Source organism: Homarus americanus, unplaced genomic scaffold (assembly GCF_018991925.1).
Source record: "Homarus americanus isolate GMGI-L3 unplaced genomic scaffold, GMGI_Hamer_2.0 scaffold19117, whole genome shotgun sequence".
Classification (NCBI taxonomy): domain Eukaryota; kingdom Metazoa; phylum Arthropoda; class Malacostraca; order Decapoda; family Nephropidae; genus Homarus; species Homarus americanus.
This window is the reverse complement of record NW_024754704.1, coordinates 1,559,317-1,581,150: the sequence shown is the minus strand read 5'-3', so window position 1 is coordinate 1,581,150 and position 21,834 is coordinate 1,559,317. Positions and strand designations below refer to the sequence as shown.

General features: G+C 35.9%; 2 protein-coding genes across 3 annotated transcripts; both read left to right on the top strand.

Annotated features, from left to right (window-relative positions):
- Positions 1 to 139: 139 nt before the first annotated feature.
- On the top strand, positions 140 to 5,311 carry LOC121856007 (signal recognition particle receptor subunit alpha-like). Its single transcript, XM_042351245.1, has 4 exons — positions 140 to 329; positions 1,389 to 1,586; positions 2,608 to 2,794; positions 4,934 to 5,311. Exons 1-4 carry the CDS (start codon positions 204 to 206, stop codon positions 4,978 to 4,980), a joined length of 558 nt encoding a protein of 185 aa, XP_042207179.1. The 5' UTR covers positions 140 to 203; the 3' UTR covers positions 4,981 to 5,311.
- A 1,066-nt stretch (positions 5,312 to 6,377) lies between these two features.
- Positions 6,378 to 19,845, top strand: LOC121856006 (signal recognition particle receptor subunit alpha-like). Of its 2 annotated transcripts, XM_042351244.1 has the most exons (11): positions 6,378 to 6,421; positions 7,442 to 7,591; positions 8,055 to 8,183; positions 9,694 to 9,772; positions 9,938 to 10,104; positions 11,482 to 11,673; positions 12,120 to 12,284; positions 12,767 to 12,901; positions 13,583 to 13,759; positions 15,320 to 15,486; positions 19,827 to 19,845. In XM_042351244.1, exons 4-10 carry the CDS (start codon positions 9,724 to 9,726, stop codon positions 15,443 to 15,445), a joined length of 1,011 nt encoding a protein of 336 aa, XP_042207178.1. In that variant the 5' UTR covers positions 6,378 to 6,421; positions 7,442 to 7,591; positions 8,055 to 8,183; positions 9,694 to 9,723; the 3' UTR covers positions 15,446 to 15,486; positions 19,827 to 19,845. The 2 variants fall into 2 exon arrangements, with proteins under 2 accessions (XP_042207178.1, XP_042207177.1); XM_042351243.1 differs by lacking the exon at positions 19,827 to 19,845 and having other exon boundaries at positions 15,320 to 18,738.
- The last annotated feature ends 1,989 nt before the right edge of the window (positions 19,846 to 21,834 follow it).

Sequence of the window (21,834 nt, the reverse complement as noted above, 5' to 3'; positions counted from 1 at the left end):
CATTGCTAAGCACCAACTAAAAAAGAAAAGTTCAGAACAAAAAACATTTCTGTATATAATAGGAGCTATAATATACATTAATTATATAAATAAATAAAAATTAACATGTAGATAAATTGAGAGTCATCAGTAAGTCGAGGGTGTGAGGTTGACACCATCAACATCAACAAATGGTGGAGCTGACGCAGTAACACTCCTCTACCATGCTCGACTTCTTCGCCGTCATCACCAAAGGAGGGCTGGTGCTCTGGTATTTCCAAGATGCTGCACAACAACTCAAGACCTCCATTGACGCCATTAATGCTCTTATCAGGAATGTTGTGTTGCAGGTGTGTGTTGTTTAATGACCAGTTCCAGCTCTGAAGGCAACATCTGTGTTACATTATATTACGGAGAAAAACATTAGGCCAAGTTTTATCGTAGCTTTATGTTCTTATTAATTAGATAATGACTGAGTTATTTATTCAAGCACGCCTTTCACCTATATCCAATGTGATCTTTGACGTACAGCTGCTCTACCTGTATCCATTATGGTAACTTAAACCCTAATTAAACATCAAGTAAGCCGTAGTTATTATGTAGTATTATTTTACTTAAGGACATAGCATGCCCAAATGTTATAAACTCCTGAAACATTTAGATCTGGCCATTCTGAGCCTTATGAACCCCTTATATACATGGCAGAAATGGATAACATCGACAATTGAATTTGATTGATTTTACATAGTTTTCAGTCTTTTGAGGGGATTTATTGGTCCATCACGCATGGGCAATAGACTGACTTCATTCAGTCGTGACCAATGATTTATCGATATCATCACGTAATTTTTTTCGAACAATCGCATTTGCTTTTTTCAACGGAAACGGCCTGGGTAATTTCATTGACCGGTCTCACAGTGGCCATGGTGGAGGTTGATTGTTATTTGTGCTCCTACGATTATTTTAAGATTATTGCCGGGTTGTACGAGATTTTATAGATTTGTCCAGGAATTGAGTAAAATGATTTGTTTGGAAGATCACCATTCAGTTAACTATTGAGAATGTTTTAGAGGTGAGAGTTATGGGTAAATAGCAGCAGCTGAGAATATATCCCAATGTGCTCAAGTTGTTAATTTTGATAGGCTTGCTGTGGATGGATTTTGACAATGTTTTATTTATTTAGTATCATGTATTATAAAAGAATATTTATTTGGTACTTGATAAGTATTTGATAAGTAGGAGGGCTAATTGAAAGATATCATAACCTTTATTCTTTGAGTTTGATTAATTATTAGATAGCATATTTCATTAGAGGTGTTTTTTTTTTATTTATTGATTGATTGATTGATTGATTGTTCATGTGCTTTAAATGTATGTAATTGAAACTCTTCATGTGTGAAACTTTTCAGGAGCGAGGAGGAACTGGATTATATGTCCATGGGAACTTAGCACTCAAACAACATTTAGATAATGAGTTTGACTTGCTGTTTGTGGCTGTTTATCAAAATATATTACAATTGTCGTATGTCGACAAATTCCTTTCTGATGTTCAGCGGGAATTTCGTGAACGCTACCGAGATCAACTCAAACAGGGCTTATACTATCAGGTTGGTGCAGTGTATTTATCTCTCTATTTTATTTTAGTGATCTGTTTTCAATTACTGTACTTCTACTTGAAAACTAATCAGTATATAACTTTGTCCATATGTTCATACTCAGATAGCTACCTTTGGAAATACTGTACAGTACATGTATTTGTATTACAGTACAGGTATATATTTATATTTGTGTTGCCTCAAGCCATTTCCCATTATAAGATAGGGTGGTTAAAATCTAAAGCAAATACACACACAGTTTTTCTTTTCATTTTATGTCATTCTCTCATTCTTACTACTGTAATTGGTTTATTTGGCTGTGGTAATTCCTTTTTACAAAGTGACCAAATTTATTTCCAATATACCCATACTGTCTCACAACCTTGCATCAACCTTTAGCATCACTTACCTCCACAAAAAGTACTCACTGTCATGCTCTTTCTTCATCCATTCACACTGCCTCCTCCTGGATGTATATTCCCTTCACTTCTTGTCTGTTCTTCACCTCTTTCTTCCACTTCCATAGTGGTCTTTGCCTCTGACCACCCATTTTCAAGTTATACACTAGTTCCTTCCCTTCTCATCCTCTCAGTACAGTACTTTGTGAACTTGCGCTGATCTGCTCCCTGTCTGACACTTCTTTCACTTCCTCGTTTCCTCCTCTATGTTTTTCATATTCTTTGCATTATGTCCATATAACATATTGCAGTGAAACCTGTCATTTCTATTGCTTGTTTTCTCTTGCATCCAGAATCCTCAGCAATTCTTATAAATCCCTAGCTTTATCTCCTTTGATATAGTTCTCTCTCCATTTATTCCCAGTGCATCTATTCCTTTCGTTCCTCCACTAGCCTTTGGTTAATTTCCTCACTCAATTTTCCATTTGCAGACATGTATGCTCCCAGGTACATGTAACACCTCATTACCTACATTACATCAACAGGCAAGCTAGCATTCATATCTTACATCTCCCATTACTATGAAAACATTACCGTAGGTTACCTTTCAGGGTGGTATTTTTTTTCTTCTCCAGAGCTTTGACTTTGCGCAAGAATATGGACAACTTCTCCGTATAGCTGAGGTGGAGTCGAGGATGGTGAAGGAGGAGCTGAAGAAGCCAAGAAGCTTCATGGAGTCAAGCAAGTCAAAGAAAACAGTAGACTCCATGATCAAGCAGCGCGGTGGAGAGCAACCAAAGAAGCCCATCAAGAAGAAGGAGGGTAAGGAGACACATGAGGATGATAAATGACTCGGATATGAGAGTGAACTGCTGTACAGGTATTGGGTGTGAGAGGGAGCTTCTGGGTGGTGGTAAAGGGAATGAACTAATGGTTGATGGTGGTTAAGGGAATGAACTAATGGTTGGTTGTGGTAAAGGGAAGGAACTAATGGTTGGTTGTGGTAAAGGGAATGAACTAATGGTTGATGGTGGTAAAGGGAATGAACTAATGGTTGATGGTGGTAAAGGGAATGAACTAATGGTTGATGGTGGTAAAGGGAAGGAACTAATGATTCATGGTGGTAAAGGGAAGGAACTAATGATTCATGGGTTAAGTACAGGCAGACTCCAATTTACAAGATGATTATGTTCTTGCAATATATTTTGTAAATTGAAGCACATTCTCCCATATACTTCCATTATAAAAGTTGAGATATGTTCTTCAGAAAAATAACTCTAAAACATATTAAAATGGCACACAACATATAAAAAAACCTTTTGGTGTACACAGTGATTATAAGACAATAATGAACATATTAAGTGAAATACTATACATTTAGGACAGTAATAATTTTGTACGTAAAGAGAAACCAGATGAGAGTTGAAACGAAGCGAACAGTATGAAACTTTAAGCCAACATCTGTAATAATTATATTAGCGTAGTAATACATTGACTTCCATTATGCACTTAGAGATACTGTACTGTACAGTCTCTAAAAAAAGAAACAAAACAAGCTGAACCCCTGATGAGTTATGGCATCATCGTAAATTACTGCTTTGTTTACGTGGAACGAACACTGTTGTCACCGCTGCTGGTTCAAGCATCAGGTTGGTTGTGCTGTTTACTCTTTGGTTATTGATTTAATTTTGCTTTTGTGGTGCTTTCAAACAAACACCAAAGTGATAGAACTGAGTTTTAAAAAGGGGAGTGTAAAAAATCTGCTCAAAAAAGAAACAAAAGTGGAAATTCTGTTGGGTGGTGGTGAGGTGCAAGAGGGAACTGTTGGGTGGTGGTGAGGTACAAGAGGGAACTGTTGGGTGGTGGTGAGGTACAAGAGGGAACTGTTGGGTGGTGGTGAGGTACAAGAGGGAACTGTATGTAAAGGGTTTATGTAAATGTGTACACTGTATTGGAAATTTATGTGTGTGTGTGTGTGCATAAAAGTTCTGTCCAATATGCTTACCAGTCTCTAGAACTGTTGTTGAATAATGGTTTAACTTTCTCCTGTAGAGTAAAGGTTATACTTCAAAATCCCAAATACTGTACTTGGGACCAGAGCCATTTTAGATAACTGACATTTTTTTAAACTGAAGGACTTGAAAACCCTCAAATATTTCACAAGACAGTTATAAAATACAGTAATATCTCTGTTAGCCGGAATCCCTCCAACCCGGAACTGTCGGATAGCCGTAATTGAAATTTTCTCAAAAAATTGCGAGAAAATTTTCCCGATACACGGAAAATTCTGGGGATGGGCGAGTTTTTTCTGGATTTGAGAGATGAAAATTAGGTGCATTTTCTGGAAATTCCAGGGATGGGGGATAAATGTCTGGGTTCGAGAAATGATGTAATGGGCAATTTCTGGAACTTCTGAGAAAATTTTTCCGTTATCTGGAAAATTCCGGGGGTGAGGGATTTTTTCTGGCTTTGAGAGAGTCATCTCGTTACCCAGAAGTGCTCTGCACCAATTGTTCCTGCTAACTGAGAATACTGTTCCACTGTAATATTAATACAGTATATATAACTGAAATTCAACTGATTAACATAATAAATATGGTTAACAATAATACAAAAACAAGTTACAGTATACCCCTGTATAACAGTACACATTTTTTTTTGTACTATACAGTATACACCTACAATTAAAGATTTAAAGTACAATACTGTATAGGGCTCACTTTTTTTAATGATTTTCAAAGTTTCCTGATAACCGATGTCTGGATTTTTGAAGTGCAACCTGAGCTAAATTGTTGATTGCTATATTTAGTCATGTGAGTCATGTTACCTAACAGTATATGAGCCTAACATATATATCTGATGTCTTGATTCTTATAACATATTTTAAGAACACTAACTATTTTAGGCTGCATGTACTGTTTTACTCTGGTGATGGGAGGCTCACCTTCTTCTTTGTTACAGGTAAAGGCAAGAAGAAAGACAATGAATTCAATAACAACAGTAAGTAAATCCATTTGCTGTGTGTAGATAACTTTGTCCACCCCCTCATGTTAAAGCTCTCTTGGAAGCATGATTGTAGTGCAGTATATCCTAAACAGATCTCCCGTAACTTGATGCTAGACCAAACTTGAGGTACTGTAATTATCAACAGTAAAATGTTTTTGTGATCGCAATGAAAGTTTATCAAAGAAGACTATTATTGTAGAGACTTGCAGCTGCCTCACTTTAAAGGTCAAATCCAAACCTACTTTTATTTGGTGTTATACTAGATGATATTCTTAAAATTGTCAAAACATGAAACAATGTCTTTAGTATAGCTTTAGTGTAGAACCTGATTTTAATAAGGCCAAGCAAAAAATAATTATCATATCTTAGTTTACCTTAAAGATTATTGGTAAATTATTAATGACTTTGGACATATATTGCATATTGATAAACAGGAATCACCAACCACGTCCATAGACAAAGCCTGACAAGCTTCTAAAACAGATGGTTACTGGGTTTAGTACAGTAATTGAGATGGTAAGCAGGAAGCAAACCTTTGAAATGTAGAGTTAAGATAGTAGTAATTGAAGGGATGGTATCATTAAAAAAAAAGAGACAAAAGCTTCTAGTTTCAAGGATCTCTCCTCGGGGTGAAGGTGCTGGATTGGCTGGAGGTGCTGGGCTGGGATGATCAGTGTGACCTTTCCATTTCGTGATGAGATGGGTACTGAGGCATTGTTGTTGGTAGCACATGAAGTCCGCATGTCGCAGTATGGGAGAGGAGAGTTTATCTCATAATTTTGAGTTAGTTTGCATGTTTTTTATTCAAATAGGCCCGTGAAAGATCAAAACATTACCGTATGTGACCCAAAGCTCTATACAGTATATGCATTTCATATGATGTAGCCCAAAGCCAGCAGCTGCCTTCATAAAATCTGTTCTAGGCCCTGGTTGTAAAGCTCATGTGAATGGAGTTTAGGTTGGGGTATTGAGATGGCAACTGTACATCCTGAGAGAGATTATTGACTATAGATCTCAAGACAAAGGAGACTGGACCTTTGATTGACTGACCTTGCTTGATTTCTTTACCCTTCCTACCCTCCAGCATCTGTAGGTGGAAAATTTGAATATGCTTTAGTTTTGTCAATATTTGGGGGATTTTAATTAAATTTAAAGGGCAGAAGTCTTGTGTCTTTACCATTTGTCACATCAAATAGGCTGTTATCAGGTTTGAAAACAAGGAACATCATCTAATAAAGTACTTTTTTCTGGAGTTGCCCTTCATAGACCTTATGGTGATAGATTTTACACAGTAAACCAAACTGAGGATATTAATTGCTCCTAAAGAATTCAGTTGACATGTCAGAAAATTCTATATGAATATTTTTCTGGAATGGTTAGAGTGATTATTATTGATTTGAGGATGAATCATATGATGTCTCCATCAGTGATGATGTGGAGTTGGTAAGTAAGTCACAGTAAAATGAGTGATTGGATATTATTCTGAATTTGTGTTTGTTTCCTTTCATGTCTAGTTACATCACATTAATTAAATATCAAAAGTTAAGAAAATTTACAATATTTTGGCCAAATCAACTGTCCAATCACCAGCTTAACAATACAGTAATATAAACTTGTTAGAGGAAGTATAGTTTAGTGTCTCTAACAGCGGTTTACTTTTTATTGCCACTAATTCTGTCATATAGAATTTGTATTTAAGGATCATACACATTACTCAGAGCCCTCCAGACCTAAAGGCAGAGAGTAAAGTGGATTTAATAGTATGTTCTAATAGAATTTGTTGTCAGGAGTGAACATTTGATGAGAAAAGATTTATAAATGTGGAAATTGTAAGGGAATAGGAGATGGATAGGGGTAAGTGGATGAGTTATTGAGAAGATATCACATTAAACAATACAGATTATATGTAGTGGGAGTTAAAGTTAACCTCACGTGATGATTAAGGTTAACCTCACGTGATGATTAAGGTTAACCTCACGTGATGATTAAGGTTAACCTCACGTGATGATTAAGGTTAACCTCACGTGATGATTAAGGTTAACCTCACGTGATGATTAAGGTTAACCTCACGTGATGATTAAGGTTAACCTCACGTGATGATTAAGGTTAACCTCACGTGATGATTAAGGTTAACCTCACGTGATGATTAAGGTTAACCTCATGTGATGATTAAAGTCCGCAGTGTGAATGGATATCAAGAGCTCTTATATGGTGGTCTTTGATTTACTCTACTGTAATATACTTTTTTCATTGAAGAATATAAAGATATTGAGTACTGTATGTTGTTAATTTCCTGTGAATTATTCATGAAACTGAAAATTAAGTAAAGTAGATAAAAAGAGATCCTTCATTAACCATATGTTTTAAGTGCAAGAATATAAGTTGTCATAAGCATTGGATGATTATTGCATTGAACAGAGGAGCAGAACTTTTATACTAAAAACCTGCTCTTTGTTTTGAAAGAATGGAACTGCTATTGGGATAGACGAGAACACTAATGCACTGGATGAAGAGACTATAAAGAAGAACCGGGAGAAGTTGTTCACCAAGCGAGGTACTCCTAAGGCCTCCAAGCTGGAGAAGACTAAGAGCCCCAAGCCCAAAGGCAAGAAGGTAAATTTTGAAGTTCACGATGTACTGTACAGTAAAGTATATGATGAGTAAGAAAGCCTTTGTGGTTTGATCTATTATTTTTGTTTTTTCAGTAGCCTGATACTGTATCTGAATACTGTAATAGGATTGTACAGTTGTGCACAAAGAATTTGGCAGGCAGGGCGGACTTGGTGTACAGAAGGGTAGGGGTAGGTGGTGACTTGGCAATGCTGCATAGAGGTGGTAATTAAAAATCTGCAATTTTCTTTTTTGTGCCACAAACTGATTTTTATTGTTTAATTATGAGGCAGATGTAGCTTAAATCTCTCTCTCTGCCAAATTGTTTTTGTCCACAACTGTGCCTGTGTGTATAACCAACAGTATCTTTATTTTCATTTACGTACTATTATCATTACTCTTTAATACAGATGACACTTATTTTCATTCATTCTCTTTAAGATAATTAAAATGACTGTGATTGCAGGGCAAAGAGGCAACTGTGTGGGACTTGGATGGGAGAGACTCTAAAAGCCTAGACTTCTCGAAGCCTGGTGGTGTTGGTGGGGGTGTTAAGTCTTCCCTTCGCCCAGATTTCCTACCAAATCCATCCCAGGTAAGATTTTTTTTTTCATAATAGGGAGTTCCAACTGAGGTTATAATTCTGAGAGGAGAGAAAACTATGATTAACGGTGTTTTTCATAGTCTGTACGTGGATGTCATCTTCTACCACTCATCTTGTTTTTCTTATTTCATATCTTGATATTTAAATGTTACTGGTATTTAACTAAGATATAAAGACTATGGAGCTCCTCCTGTTCCCTTTAAGCAGGGTGAGAGCCAAGAATATTGCTAATGCTTTGTGACTTGATTGTTATCCTGAAGCACTGAAACAGGAAGCTCTCTCTCCTTGGGTAATATACTGTACAGTAATAATAATAATATTTTTCGGTTAAGTTGTCATACAGCTTTTTATTTGGATAAGCATGTTTATAAACTATGATGTTTTACAGTTCACCGTGAATGTAGACAATGAAGGTATACAATGCAGACACTACCTCCGCCGATTCCCTAGCAATGCCCCCCTTCCACACGTCTCGCCCCCTCCCTTCCCTCATTGCGTCAGCTAACTCGTGTGCAAAGGAATGTATATTCCCTTTGTGTTTGCCGTTAGGACAATTATTTCTTAACTTTTTTCACAATATGTATGTAGGATGGCGTGTGCATGTAACTGAGTAAAAATAAAATACGAGATGAAAACCAACCATAACACGACAGAGCTTGTCCCAGTAGCTCGGTGGTTACAGTGACGAGTCTAACCCGGCTACAATGGCACCAGCGATGTTAACAGACAAATGTGAAAAGAAAGTTATCTGTAATTCTTCATTTGTATCAGGTATTTGTAGATTTAAAAACAAATTTTGCAGATATGGTATTATTAGATTATAATGCTTGTAAGAGTTCAGAAATGGTTACTGCTTAGCTATCTCTGAAGAGTAGGGTGTCTGCTGCATGGACGTTAATTGTCTCAAGTTATCATCATCAATACAGAAATTATAAATAGAGTTTTAATATTTACAATAAATATTTTTTTATTTAATTAAAAGTAAAAATAATATTTTTAATTAAGCAATAGCATATTTTTAATTTTGGAGTAGGAGTAGGTAGAATTTAGCCTACTGGAGACAGCAACTGGGTGATTCATTAGCTTATGGGAGACCTCAACTAAGCATATGGGAGGCAGGCTTTTTTTTTAGCCATTTTCGGACAAAAAAGTGCATCTTTTATGCCGCAAAATACTGTAAGTACCTGTACTGTATTGTACAGAAAATATAGCAAAAAATATCAAACCTATGCAAATTAACCAAGCCCTCAGTAAACAGTATTAACCTAACTAGCAGCATTTCACATGTAGGAAATACTCCCACCAACCAGCGTTCCACAAGTTGAAATTCTCCTTTCTGCAAATTACCAGATCTGATTAACTACAGGTATAGAAAATAAGTACCTAATATACGGTGGCAGTTGACATTGATTCTGAACACATAAGAGATAAAAGTATCATAGATCATCCTCATTTTTGGGGTTTTAATTAGGTGGATATAATCATAATTCACTATCTACAGATTGGGACACTTTCGGGAAATCTGAAAGGTATGGACATCCCAACCGAGAGAGAGACCACAGACAAGAAATCGTCCTCTGGTAAGTGTTTATCCATCTATCTCGCAATCTGTTATCTTTTGTGTGGAGAACATATTCACTATACACAATAAATCACTTGTTGCATTGTTTCACAGCCCTTCTGCATATCTGTATACAGTACATGAATCTTTTTCTACTGTATTAAGAGAAATAATTTATTTTTAGGTGGAATGTTTTCTATGTTCCGGGGGCTAGTTGGGGGCAAGACCCTGACTGAGGCAGATGTGGACCCTGTTCTTGAGAAACTGAAGGATCATCTTATTGGAAAGAATGTAGCTTCTGAAATTGCCAATAAATTGTGCCATTCTATTGGGAAAAAACTGGAGGGCAAAGTAAGTGAGTTTGAAAAGTTTTGTAATAACAGTTTGATTGTTGCCTTCTTACAGTTCCATTTCCGAGACCTTTCATAAACCGGATATCTTTTTTCCCCCCATGAGCTTCCATTATAAAAGCTGAGATTCAATGATATGTACTTTAAATTGCCACAAAGCATGTTTTTAATGACAATTTATGGTATACACATTGATTATAAGCCATTAATAAACATAGTACAGTGGAGTCACAGAGTATGCGACCCTTTTATACGTGCCTGACGCCCTAACCCATCCCTTACTCTGGGGTTTCGCTCTGGCTACGGCATCGCTCACTAGCTCGGCGTGTTTATCAATTGTCCGTGCTCGTTTGAGGGAAAAAAATAATTACAGTTCAGAAATATCGGTGTTATTACAAAGGATGCACTCCTAAAAGTCATTGTGAATAACAGATTTGCAAATATCGAGGCAATTTTTCCCATAAGAATCAATGTAATTTGGGGGGATGGATTCCCAGCCTGTAACTTTCACCACATTTTTTTTGTACACTTCTCATTATCTGAGGCTATTAGAGACCAGGGTCGCGTGTACAAGTATGTCCCGTAAACCAATGTCCCATTAACTGCTGCTTTGCATAACCGACGATTATACATACGTGTATGTTAGGGAAATACCCCGCAAGTTTCACTGACAACCCCATTGATCCGACAATTGAAGAAGGAGCAGCAGAGCACTTTTGAGTTTGGTGTGTGGAGATATGGCGGGAATTCTTGCCATGAGTACGCTAATTTGTATTACGTGAATTATCAAGACTCTTCAGTGTATATGTTCATATGTATTTATCTTCTTTCTCTTCTCTTTTCTTCTTTCTCTTCTTTTCTCTTCTCTTAGTTTTATGCTTTCTCGTGTAATTTTAATTAATTGTTATTAAATGTCACTTTTATTTTAAAAAATGAAAGTGATTGTTGAAAAAACTTGCACAGGGGGACAATGATAACAGTATTTGTTTTAAGTTGTATGTGGATAGACATATTATACATGATAGAGCAGGAAATTCCATTAACAAGAAATGAAAGGAATAAAGGGGTGAATGATATGAAGTGCAACAAAATGGAACTTGTACAGTGTAGTATAGAGATGGTGTGATTATGAATGATAGATGTTGCTACTGGGATTGAAAAGAGGAAAATGATAGATTGGTTTACATTAAAACACTGACCATGGAGGTAACAGTAAAAAGAAAAAGTAAAGAGGCAGATTATCTGACATAAAGGGGGAGCTTAGGGATACTGTCAGTTTGGATTATATTCAGCCTTGTAGGTGATAGTTAGGACTGAAGGGTCATACCATTTGTGACATTGAAAAATTTGAATTAATAAAATTTTCATCTGTGTGCAGGTTATTGGAACATTTGAGGGGGTATCTAGCACTGTGCGGTCCACTCTGACAGAGGCCTTGGTGCAACTGCTGACACCTAAACGTCGTCTGGATATTCTCCGTGATGTGGTTGAAGCCAAATCCTCCACCCGCCCATATACCATGGCATTTTGTGGTGTAAATGGTGTTGGAAAATCAACTAACTTGGCAAAGGTATTATGTTTGTATCCTTATATCAACATATTTTTAATACTGTTACATAGTTTAATACTAACTAACATCTTGTTGAATACTTTTAGATTATATACAGGTAGTTTAATGTTGCTGACAATGAAATATGATTTGTTTTTAGTTATATTATAAAAGAGTTGGGAGTGAGGAATTAAGGAGAGTAAATAGTAATGATTCATATTTGAGAGCATTATTAATTTAAGGGAAATAATGTTGAATTGGGTAATGGATGAAATTTACGAAAGATAGCCGACAGCTTCAAGTTTACAGTAAATATTACAATCAAGAGAGGTGTAATTAATGATGATCGATAAAAAGCAGCCATCTTGCTTTAGCACACAAGCTGATGAGAAAAATGGGCAGTTGGTATTTTAGTTAATATTGAATGATATTACACAGACGAGTTCTTAACAATTTGTCCTTCACAGATTACGTTCTGGCTCATTGAAAATAATTTCCGCGTGCTGATAGCTGCTTGTGACACATTCCGAGCAGGAGCTGTGGAGCAGTTACGCACCCACATGCATCACTTGAATGCTCTTCATCCACCAGAGAAGCATGGTGGACTCACTATGGTGGAACTGTTTGAACAGGTAAAATATGTTGGATGCCCAAAGACATTTTAGGATTATAATAATTGGGTATCATGGGCTTTTAAATTAGCGAGGTGGAAGTTCTCATTACAAAGTCTTGAAAGAATAAAGTACAGTACAGTAATGTGGCTGTGTTTACAAAAGTATATGAAGATGCTTCTTTAACTGTTGGACCTCTATGCCTTGTGTAGACAGTGAGCCTAAGGATTATAAATTTTTATACTGTTTATTATTTCACATGTAAAATTGATAATGGTGAATATATATATTGTGTATGGCACAGTACATACCTCAAAGAATTCCATTTTTTCCTGTAACGTCGTACTTTTACATCGGCGAATCATTGCTTGTAAGTGTGGTGTTAATTTATTTGTGTGTAATTAAACTGACCTGTTTAACCAGCACCTTATTGTACAGTTCTCTGATTTTAATTATATCAAGAAGTTGTGTTAGCATGTGGCAAATGGATCTTGTTGTTTCAGGGATATGGTAAAGACGCAGCTGAAATTGCTCGACATGCCATTGAGTACTCTCGTAAAAACAACTTTGATGTTGTACTTATTGATACTGCTGGTCGTATGCAGGACAATGAGCCCCTTATGAGGGCACTTGCCAAGGTAAGATTTTATAATCAGGTGTACTATAGGCTTAAGGATTGGGGATTCCATTGTGAGATCTTCAATAATTGTGATGCACTGTACTGTGTATTAAGGAGAGAGGAGGGAGTCAAGGAATGCATATTGGAGAGAGCTAAGAACTTTAATGTGACATGATGTGAATAGCTGGACAGGAAAAACTAGAGAATTTGATAGATTTTTAATAATAGCAGGATGTGTTCATTGTGAAAGTACAGTATATATGGATTATATGCTGTAAAAATTTAGATTCTTTCTGTCCAGTACAAAGATACCAGTAATTATACATGGCAGAGAAGATGGAGTGATCTGGAATGTGACAGAAGCTCAGGTGATGAGGTCCTCTCTCTGGTTCCTGTATGAATGTAAAGTTCATAGCTGTCATATTCTCTAAGAATAAAAAATAGCAGTCATAGAAATGGATAACTTAAGGAGTAAAATAAGACCCCCCCCCAAAAAAATTTGATAATATAATTGTTGAAGTGTCAGAGATTAGGCAGTGTTCAAAACAAGATCCTATGTTGAGAAGCACATACACTATACAGTACAGTATTGAGATTATGAAAAAATTTAAAAGATAAATTCTATGTGTGTAGTATTATGAGAAATATATTGTTACATTTTAGATATTGATGTTTGTGTCATAATTATTTAATTTTTTAGCTGATCATGGTAAATGAACCAGACCTGACTCTTTTTGTGGGTGAGGCTCTTGTTGGTAATGAGGCCGTGGATCAGCTGGTGAAGTTCAATCGTGCTTTAGCTGACCACTCCAGCACAAATACACCTCAGGTCATTGATGGCATTCTCTTGACCAAGTTTGACACCATTGATGACAAGGTAATACAAATTATGTTTTAAATGTAACCTACTGTTTTTATCTTTTGAGGTTTAGACAAATAACAAATGCTTGATTGTCTCATTCAGTTTGAGTAGCCAGTACAGTACATAGTTAGTGTGAATCAACTGTTGTTTACAGATGAACAGCTTGGAAGTTACAAATTTTAGTGAAGGAGTTTGGGTCAGTGTGTACTCCGAGAATGTTAAAAGTAAATTTGAAAAAATAAATAGTGTGATGAAAATGAATAAGAAAGATAAATACAAATTTCAGCATGATTGGAGATAGAATTTAGGAAGTGAGGGGGTGTCAGATATCTTGGAATGGATATTTCAGAAAGTAGAACAATGGGTGGTGAACTGATCATAAGGTAACATGGGGAGAGAAAGTATAGGTGCATTAAAATATGTATGAAGAGAGAGAACTGCATCAAAGGGAACAAATTTAGAAATGTACAGAGGAATAATTGAGCTTATATAAATAATAAGTTGTAAAACTTGGACTCTGGATGCAAGATTAATAAACAAATTCAAAATGGCAGAAATGTCATGCTTGAGAGCAATGTCTTTGGTGAGCAGGATACAGAGAAGAAATATAGGAATTATATAGAAATGTGGAAATGAAAGAAGTGTTAGACAGAGAACTGATCTGGGTTTGGTAAGGTGGTATGGACATATTGAGAGCATAGTTAAGTGAAGGATGGAAGGATTGGGTTAAGGGAAACACTAGAGATGATGGGGATGGACATTAGGAGAGCATGACAAGTGGCTTATTGGGCTGTCACAGTAGCTAGAGTGAATGGATAAAGGCAAGTGAAAGGAGAATATGTGTTTGCTAGTGCATTTGGCTACCCTGCAGCATGGTGGGTACTTGTTTCCAAAAGAAACAGATGAATCATTGAGCCTATCTTAATCTGAGTGCTATGGTCAACTTTAAGGATTTTGCTATAGCTAATTCCTAAGGATTTTATTCTGGCTAACAACAGACTATTTTATGCAGCTGAGGGAACCCTTAGCAATCAGGGTTAATATTTAATATACTGGAGCTAATAATTTTTCAATTCATGGCAAAGGGATAAAGGACTCTCACACACACACACACACACACACACACATATATATATATATATATATATATATATATATATATATATATATATATATATATATATATATATATATATATATATATATATATATATATATATATATATATATACACTGTATATAAAATTTATTATTATTTTTTTTTTCAACCCAGAATGCAAGAACAAAACAATACTCGGCTCTTGTGGTCCAGTATACTGTAGTACTCTGTATATTTTGATGGTGCATCTAGAAGCTCCCATTGTTTAGCTCATTGTTTTTGGAGAGACAGTTTAGCTTGTCACTGACCTGACTTTGTTGTCTGGGTATTTTTGTTTTTTATGACCAACTTTAACCAATGAGAGTTTACATCCATTCATGATGCATTTATTGTTAAAATTATAGGGCATATTATTAGAGTGTGACAGTTTAGTAATACTGTATGTTATTATTATTATCATTATTATTATTTTTTAGGTTGGAGCTGCTATCTCAATGACATACATCACTGGTCAACCAATTGTGTTTGTTGGCACAGGCCAGACTTACACAGATCTCCGCAATTTGGATGCTAAGGCAGTGGTCCATGCACTCATGAAGTGAGCTTCAAGGAATCGCAGGCTGTGAGGGGTAGGAATATAGGGGTGGGTAACTCATGTTAGTATGTCATATATCATAAGCATTTATAATCTGTGGAAATCTAAAGCTAAAATAAGAAAAGTTTTGGAGCAGTAGAGAGCAGTTGTTTTTGCATTTATTATTGCGGTAATTTGTCTCATTCATTAAAATCAATAGAATTTCATAAGTGTAAAACATTTGGAAGTCAATATCAACAGGTGTAAAACTTTTGCATTTATCTTACACATGTACAGTATGTTGGACAAGTGAAAATTTCAGGTAACTGTATCACCTTTTATATCAGTACAGGTATAGTCAAAAGGTAAATACAATGATATAATGAACCCATTAACTGAAACCAAAGTACTGTACATGCATTGAGAGGTTTGGAAAAGGATACAGTACTTAAAATACTACAGTGCAACCTCGAAAATTTGAATTGCATGGGCCCATGTAGTATGCGAATTAAAACAAAATCGAATTTTAGATGTATAGAAGCACCAGAGTAAATTGTTGTGTCAAAACATGCTACAAAAAATTATTTACATATCTAAAAACTGTCAATAAGCAATAGTTATAATAAATTAAAAGTATTACTGTATTTATATTCAACAACATTTATTCTAATATACAGTATTTAGAACATTATAGCTACAGTGGTCTCCATGTAATCCTGCCAGTCTCCAGTACACCGCCACGAGACACGGAAGGGTAAACAGTGCGTGACCTAGCATGTCTTGGAACCCGGATGCGCTTGCTGTGCTCAGCATTATGATCGCATTTGAAAGCTTGAATTATTATGGCGATATTTTCAAATTCGAAACCTAAAATTTTGGCACGTATTTTTAATCAGATGCTATTCGAATTTTAGATGTATCCGAATTTTTAGGTTCAAATTTTAGAGGTTTTACTGTATACTGTAGTGAGAAATTAAATGCGTGAATATGGAGAGGATCATTATGCTTCATGAGACAGCAAATTGTAAATAAATTTGATTTGCATACAGTGCAGTATGTGAAAAAACATAACAAGAATGAACATAACTGCTTCATTGGTTCATACAAAATGAAACAACCTCACTTTACTGTTTCATTACATTTTCTGCAATTTTTAATCATAGCTTTGATTTATATATTCAAGAAAATATATATGAATTTTTGCCAGTTGAATGTATTTCCCAAACACATAGGAATAACTTTATTGAGGTGTTACCAAGATGTGCACTGTATGGTTTACTAACACTTGGGGAGCCTGAATTATTTTTACAGAAGTGAGCATGATGTGGAGGGCATAATTTTTAGGTAACCCTTGGGATGGTAGTGATTAGAAATGAAAACATTTTACCATTTTACTGGAAATTAGTTTCATACTTTTGCCCTCATAAAGGTTTATGTTTTTGGATTTAGCAAAGATTAAAATCAAACTGACTGGTGTTACTAGCCAGGGATTTAGTGCTGTACTGTGTGACATGTATGTTCTTTCCTGTTATTTTGTCAAGTTCTTTTTTTTTTTATGTGTGTTTGGAGGCTACCTGAAAATGCTCTCTACTGGTGAACCCATAAAATGGAACACAAATTTTTCACTGCGGCTTCCTAGTTTGTCTGTCTGCCTATATGGGGCATAAAAATTAACCTCCATACTAAAGGTTTTATATGTTGGCTCAATGTGCCACCTGTAGCAAGTTTTTGTTAAATTGACCGATAATTAGTTTGAAATCTTAAACTCATTCACATGTATATGCTTTGCTAGGTCTGTGTTATTGTCAGGCGAGTGAGATATACACAAAGTAATCTCAATTATTTTGGTCAGTGTTAGCTGGAATAGTGTTTTTATATGGCAGGTTATCTCCAGACTATCATTAATTTTTATGTTAAGTGTCAATATTCACATTTATCTGGCTTAAAAATTTAATGAGATTTATATGAGTTTGGAAGTGATGTTACTTGATCTACCCGACTGTAGCAGAAGCTTTATGGTAGTAAGGAGATGTGAGTTTTTATAATAAAAGCTTTGCACAAAAAGACCAGGAAACATAAAAAAAATATCTAAATGATTTCTTCTTACAGCTGATACATTACAATTTGAAGAATGACAAAAGGGTAAAGTTAAAAATTTTAACTGTGGCACTCAGGAGTCAAAAGGTAAGTAATATAAATGGGTAAATGTATAGTCACAAGTGTTCATGCTGCTACTTCATGGAATCAGTCTTGAGTATATTGTATATACTGTATAATGCTTCCATGCCTAATCTTTAAAATTACAACATGTAACACTTCCCCTCCCCCCACAAGGAATAGGCCCCCTGGTAGGCTAGTTGTCTGTCAGTTTGGTATAGGGTCACACAGGTCAAGATTTTCTACCTTACTGTTTGACCATAACTTGCATGGGAATCTGCTAGGTCAACCCTGGCATCAGGCACGGGCCAGTAGAGCAGCATGCTGAAACACTAACCACTACAGCACTGAGGCTATAAAATCACAACATAATGAATTGAAAGCAAGATATGATTTTAAATGGACTAGTCAGTGATGAATTTCCTTGTGGAAGCCATTTTGTCTTAAGTTACAATGTTCTTGTGATGGGTAAGAATTGTACATCCTGAATGGTGATAACTTAGTAAATACTGTACAGTACTTGTAAACTTTGATATTTTAGAAATGTTGAATATTTATTTATGAAATTGAAGTACAATTAATAATTGTATGCATAAAATAATGATGTTTGGTAAAAATGTTGTTAAAACTCCAATAGAAACTTTACATTACTTAATACTGTATTCTTCACTTAATTTAATATATTTTGAAATTTCTTTTCACATAAGTCAAATAATTTAAAGGTAGGGGTATGATATTTAAGGAGATAAATGTTGAACTTACACGTGTGACATGAGAAATATTTCATTCTTTTTATACAGCTCAAAATTAGAACATACTATACAGTACACTCTGATAAAAAGAAATGTTTGGTTGTCAGCGACATATTCTTTTGATTGTTCAGCATAGAACTTTTGAAAGTACTGTACTTGATCTGAGGCCATTTATCATGTGTGAATTTTAAGTACCTATGTTTATTCTGTAGTCTTGTCAGATCAGTGTTACATTTTTATTTTTGGACAGTTAGGATAGATGTTGATTTTCATTGCAGTAGTTATATAAATTAATTGGATACAGTGATTCTCTCATGAGCTTTATTATATTCAGATATGAACAGATATAAATTTTGGATTTATATATATATATATTATCCACATGGGATATAATAAAAGTACATTACCAAAATTTCTGTACCTTGTCATTATCCTCTACAACATTTCCAAAAACCTGATGGGAAGTCTTAATAAATACAGATAGTACTACAACCAACTTTCTCTAACTACCTCAGTTGCTCCGTCTTACACAAACTTCCTTTTCTTCCTTACAAAACTTCCCCATTGAGTTGTCTCACAATCACTTCCTCATTCTCTCCATGTTTGCAAAAATCACTGTATTCTATTATTTCCTTGCCCTGTTATTTTATTATACAGTACAGTGGTCCCTCGATTAACGAGCACAATTGGTTCCACAGACTCGGTCGTTAACTGAATCTACATGCGAACTAAACTTTAATATAAAAAATGCAAAAAATATTAAAGAGCACTACTTTCTCGATATTTACTACACTGAAAACGATTGTAAACATAGAACCAATTACTGTACTGTATTGGCGGACTAGTCAATCAGCTGTTGCGCGTACCAAAGCGTGTTTCTCGTAAGGCTGTTGTTAATAGAAGTTGTACTCGTTGATTGAACTGAAAATCCTTATGGGAGTTAATTTGTTAACCGAAATCTCATAAATTGAACCTCTCGTTAATCGAGGAACCACTGTATTTCAAAAAACTTACATTATAGCTGTTCAGTATTTTGACCAACGCTCCTTAATTACTGTACTGTCTGTGCTGAAGAGATCTGTACTGAAACTTAGATCAAAATAAAAATAATTGTGTACTTAAGCAACATAATGTATATGTATCATAAATTTATTGACAACTAAAGAGAACTGGTCATGAAATTCAAAATCACAGTTAACTCTTTCAGTATGGGATGCCACTTTTAATATTTTATTTGGTTAATGCCAGATGATTTTATTCAGCACAGGGAAACCCCTCATACCCAAGGGGTTAATCAGCTTAATTCTAATAAATGAGTGCTATAAGAGGGAGTGTCCAAAGCTTACATAGGATGCAAACAATTGTAGATGAAAACTTATATATCTTTAAAATTCAGATCTTTAGTCTGTTTGTTGATGAGCAACTACTGTATATGGGGTAATAGTGGAGGAACAGGTCATCACCAGACGGAGTTTATAGATTTGTCTAATTTTTTTCCAGATATGTTGTTTGGATGGTCACTCTGAATACTGTCCACATGTCTGAGGGTTGTCGATCACAGTCCTCCACTCTAAACGTTTCCTGGATGTTTTTACCAATCCTCTAAGGCAGTGATTTTCAACCCTTTTCATCTCACGGCACAGTGAGCCAGGCACTAAAATGGTCGAGGCACACCATCAGTATTTAAGGATAGATTTGATCATTTAAAAGAAAATGAATGATAAGAATGTGTTCATATTTAAAAAAAACTAATAATTTCTTAATTTTATTGCCAAAAGTATATTGTTGATCATGGTTTTCAATATAATTTGAAAGTTTTGTGCATATTTGTTATTACTACACATTGAAACAATATGTCATTGAAAAAGATGCCATTCATTAAAAAATAATATGAAACTTTCAGATATAGATTGTATTCAAATACAAACATGAGTAAAAATAAAAGGCCTTTGCTTACATAAAAATATCAGTGGGAAACCTGTGCTGGTGTTGTCTCATGATGTTCCTTGTCCGAGGTCGACAGGCAGACCCTCAAGTCCTCCTCCAGTGTTTGAAGCTGTGACCTGTTCTTGCTCTTCATTGTGTTCATGGCAGAGAAGCCAGCTTCACACAGGTACGATGTTGAGAAAGGAAGAAGTGCTTCAATTGCCTTCTTTGTAATGATGGGGTATTCCTCTCGAAGGGACAACCAGAATGAAGTCATATCTGTTGATAGGTGCTTCAGTTTCAGTCCTCTGTTGTTTCTGATTTCCGTCGGCTCATCCTCTTCGGCAACAGTTAATCCTGCCGACTCGCACGCACTTACCACAAACGGATCTCTCGCCCAGTCCAAGGAAGATACATCAAGTGATGGGAAATACTTTTCAATGTTTTTACTCAGTAGCGACAAACTGTTTAAACTCCCGCGGCACACCTACGGATGCCTCGCGGCACACTAATGTGCCGTTGCACATTGGTTGAAAATCGCTGCTCTAAGGTTTTGTATCTTTCTGGGAACCCAGTTTTTAATTTCATTCATCCATCCCAGTCTGCCTCTCCCTGGCCCTCCTACCATCAATGTTGCCCATTAACCCTCTTGTGGTCTTTCGATGCAAATTGCCTCGCAAAGAACTCCTGTGCTGGTGCAACCCCTCCTACTCAGCCCTATCTCACAATGTGAGCACCCCTCATGTCAGCAGAAATACAGGAATAATGGACCAAGCGGCCCTATCAACTACACTACCCTTGTGGGCTGGTTCTATTTGGGTCTGGATTGCTTTACCCAATGTTTACTGAAATGGTAAAACCGTTCCTGGTACCGACGCAACCTGCATCAAAAGATTGCTAAGAGGTGAGATTTCCTACCTTGGCCAGGAGTACCAGAGGCTTAATATTTCTGCCTTTATCCCCTCTTCCCTAATTATGTGACCAAAGTGTCTCATTTATATTTTTATTTACTGTACATCTCAAGTATTTCTCTTGATATTTTTGCTAACCTGAGTATTTCTTCATTTGTTTTCCTGTCACTGTATCTTATTCTTAATGTACATCTATAACACCACATTTGAAAGACCTGTTTCTGGTATCTGCTGAAAGTGTCCATGCTTCTAATCCATATACATTGTCTGACATTTAAGTTCACGAACTCATGCTACAGGCGCCGATACACACCTTACTGTTGATCGGCGCTGTGGTCCCCTTCAAAGTACATTACTGTATTCCCTTTGCGATGCAATACTCGAACGACAGCATTTCTTCCACCCCTAGAAACATTTCTGGAACTCACTTTCTGAATAGCTTTTATAGCTACTCTGCATGTCATCCACTTCTTGAAAATGCGTCCCTTTAATGTGTTTCTTCAGCCAAGGAAATAGAAAAAGTCACAGGGGGGCCAGGTCAGGTGAATGAGGGTGTTCCAGTAAGGTAATTTGTTTCACGTCCCAAAACTCCCACACAGTCAATGCTGTGTGCGCTGGAGCATTATCATTGTGCAAGATCCACTTGTTTCCGGCGAAAAGTTCTGGGCGTT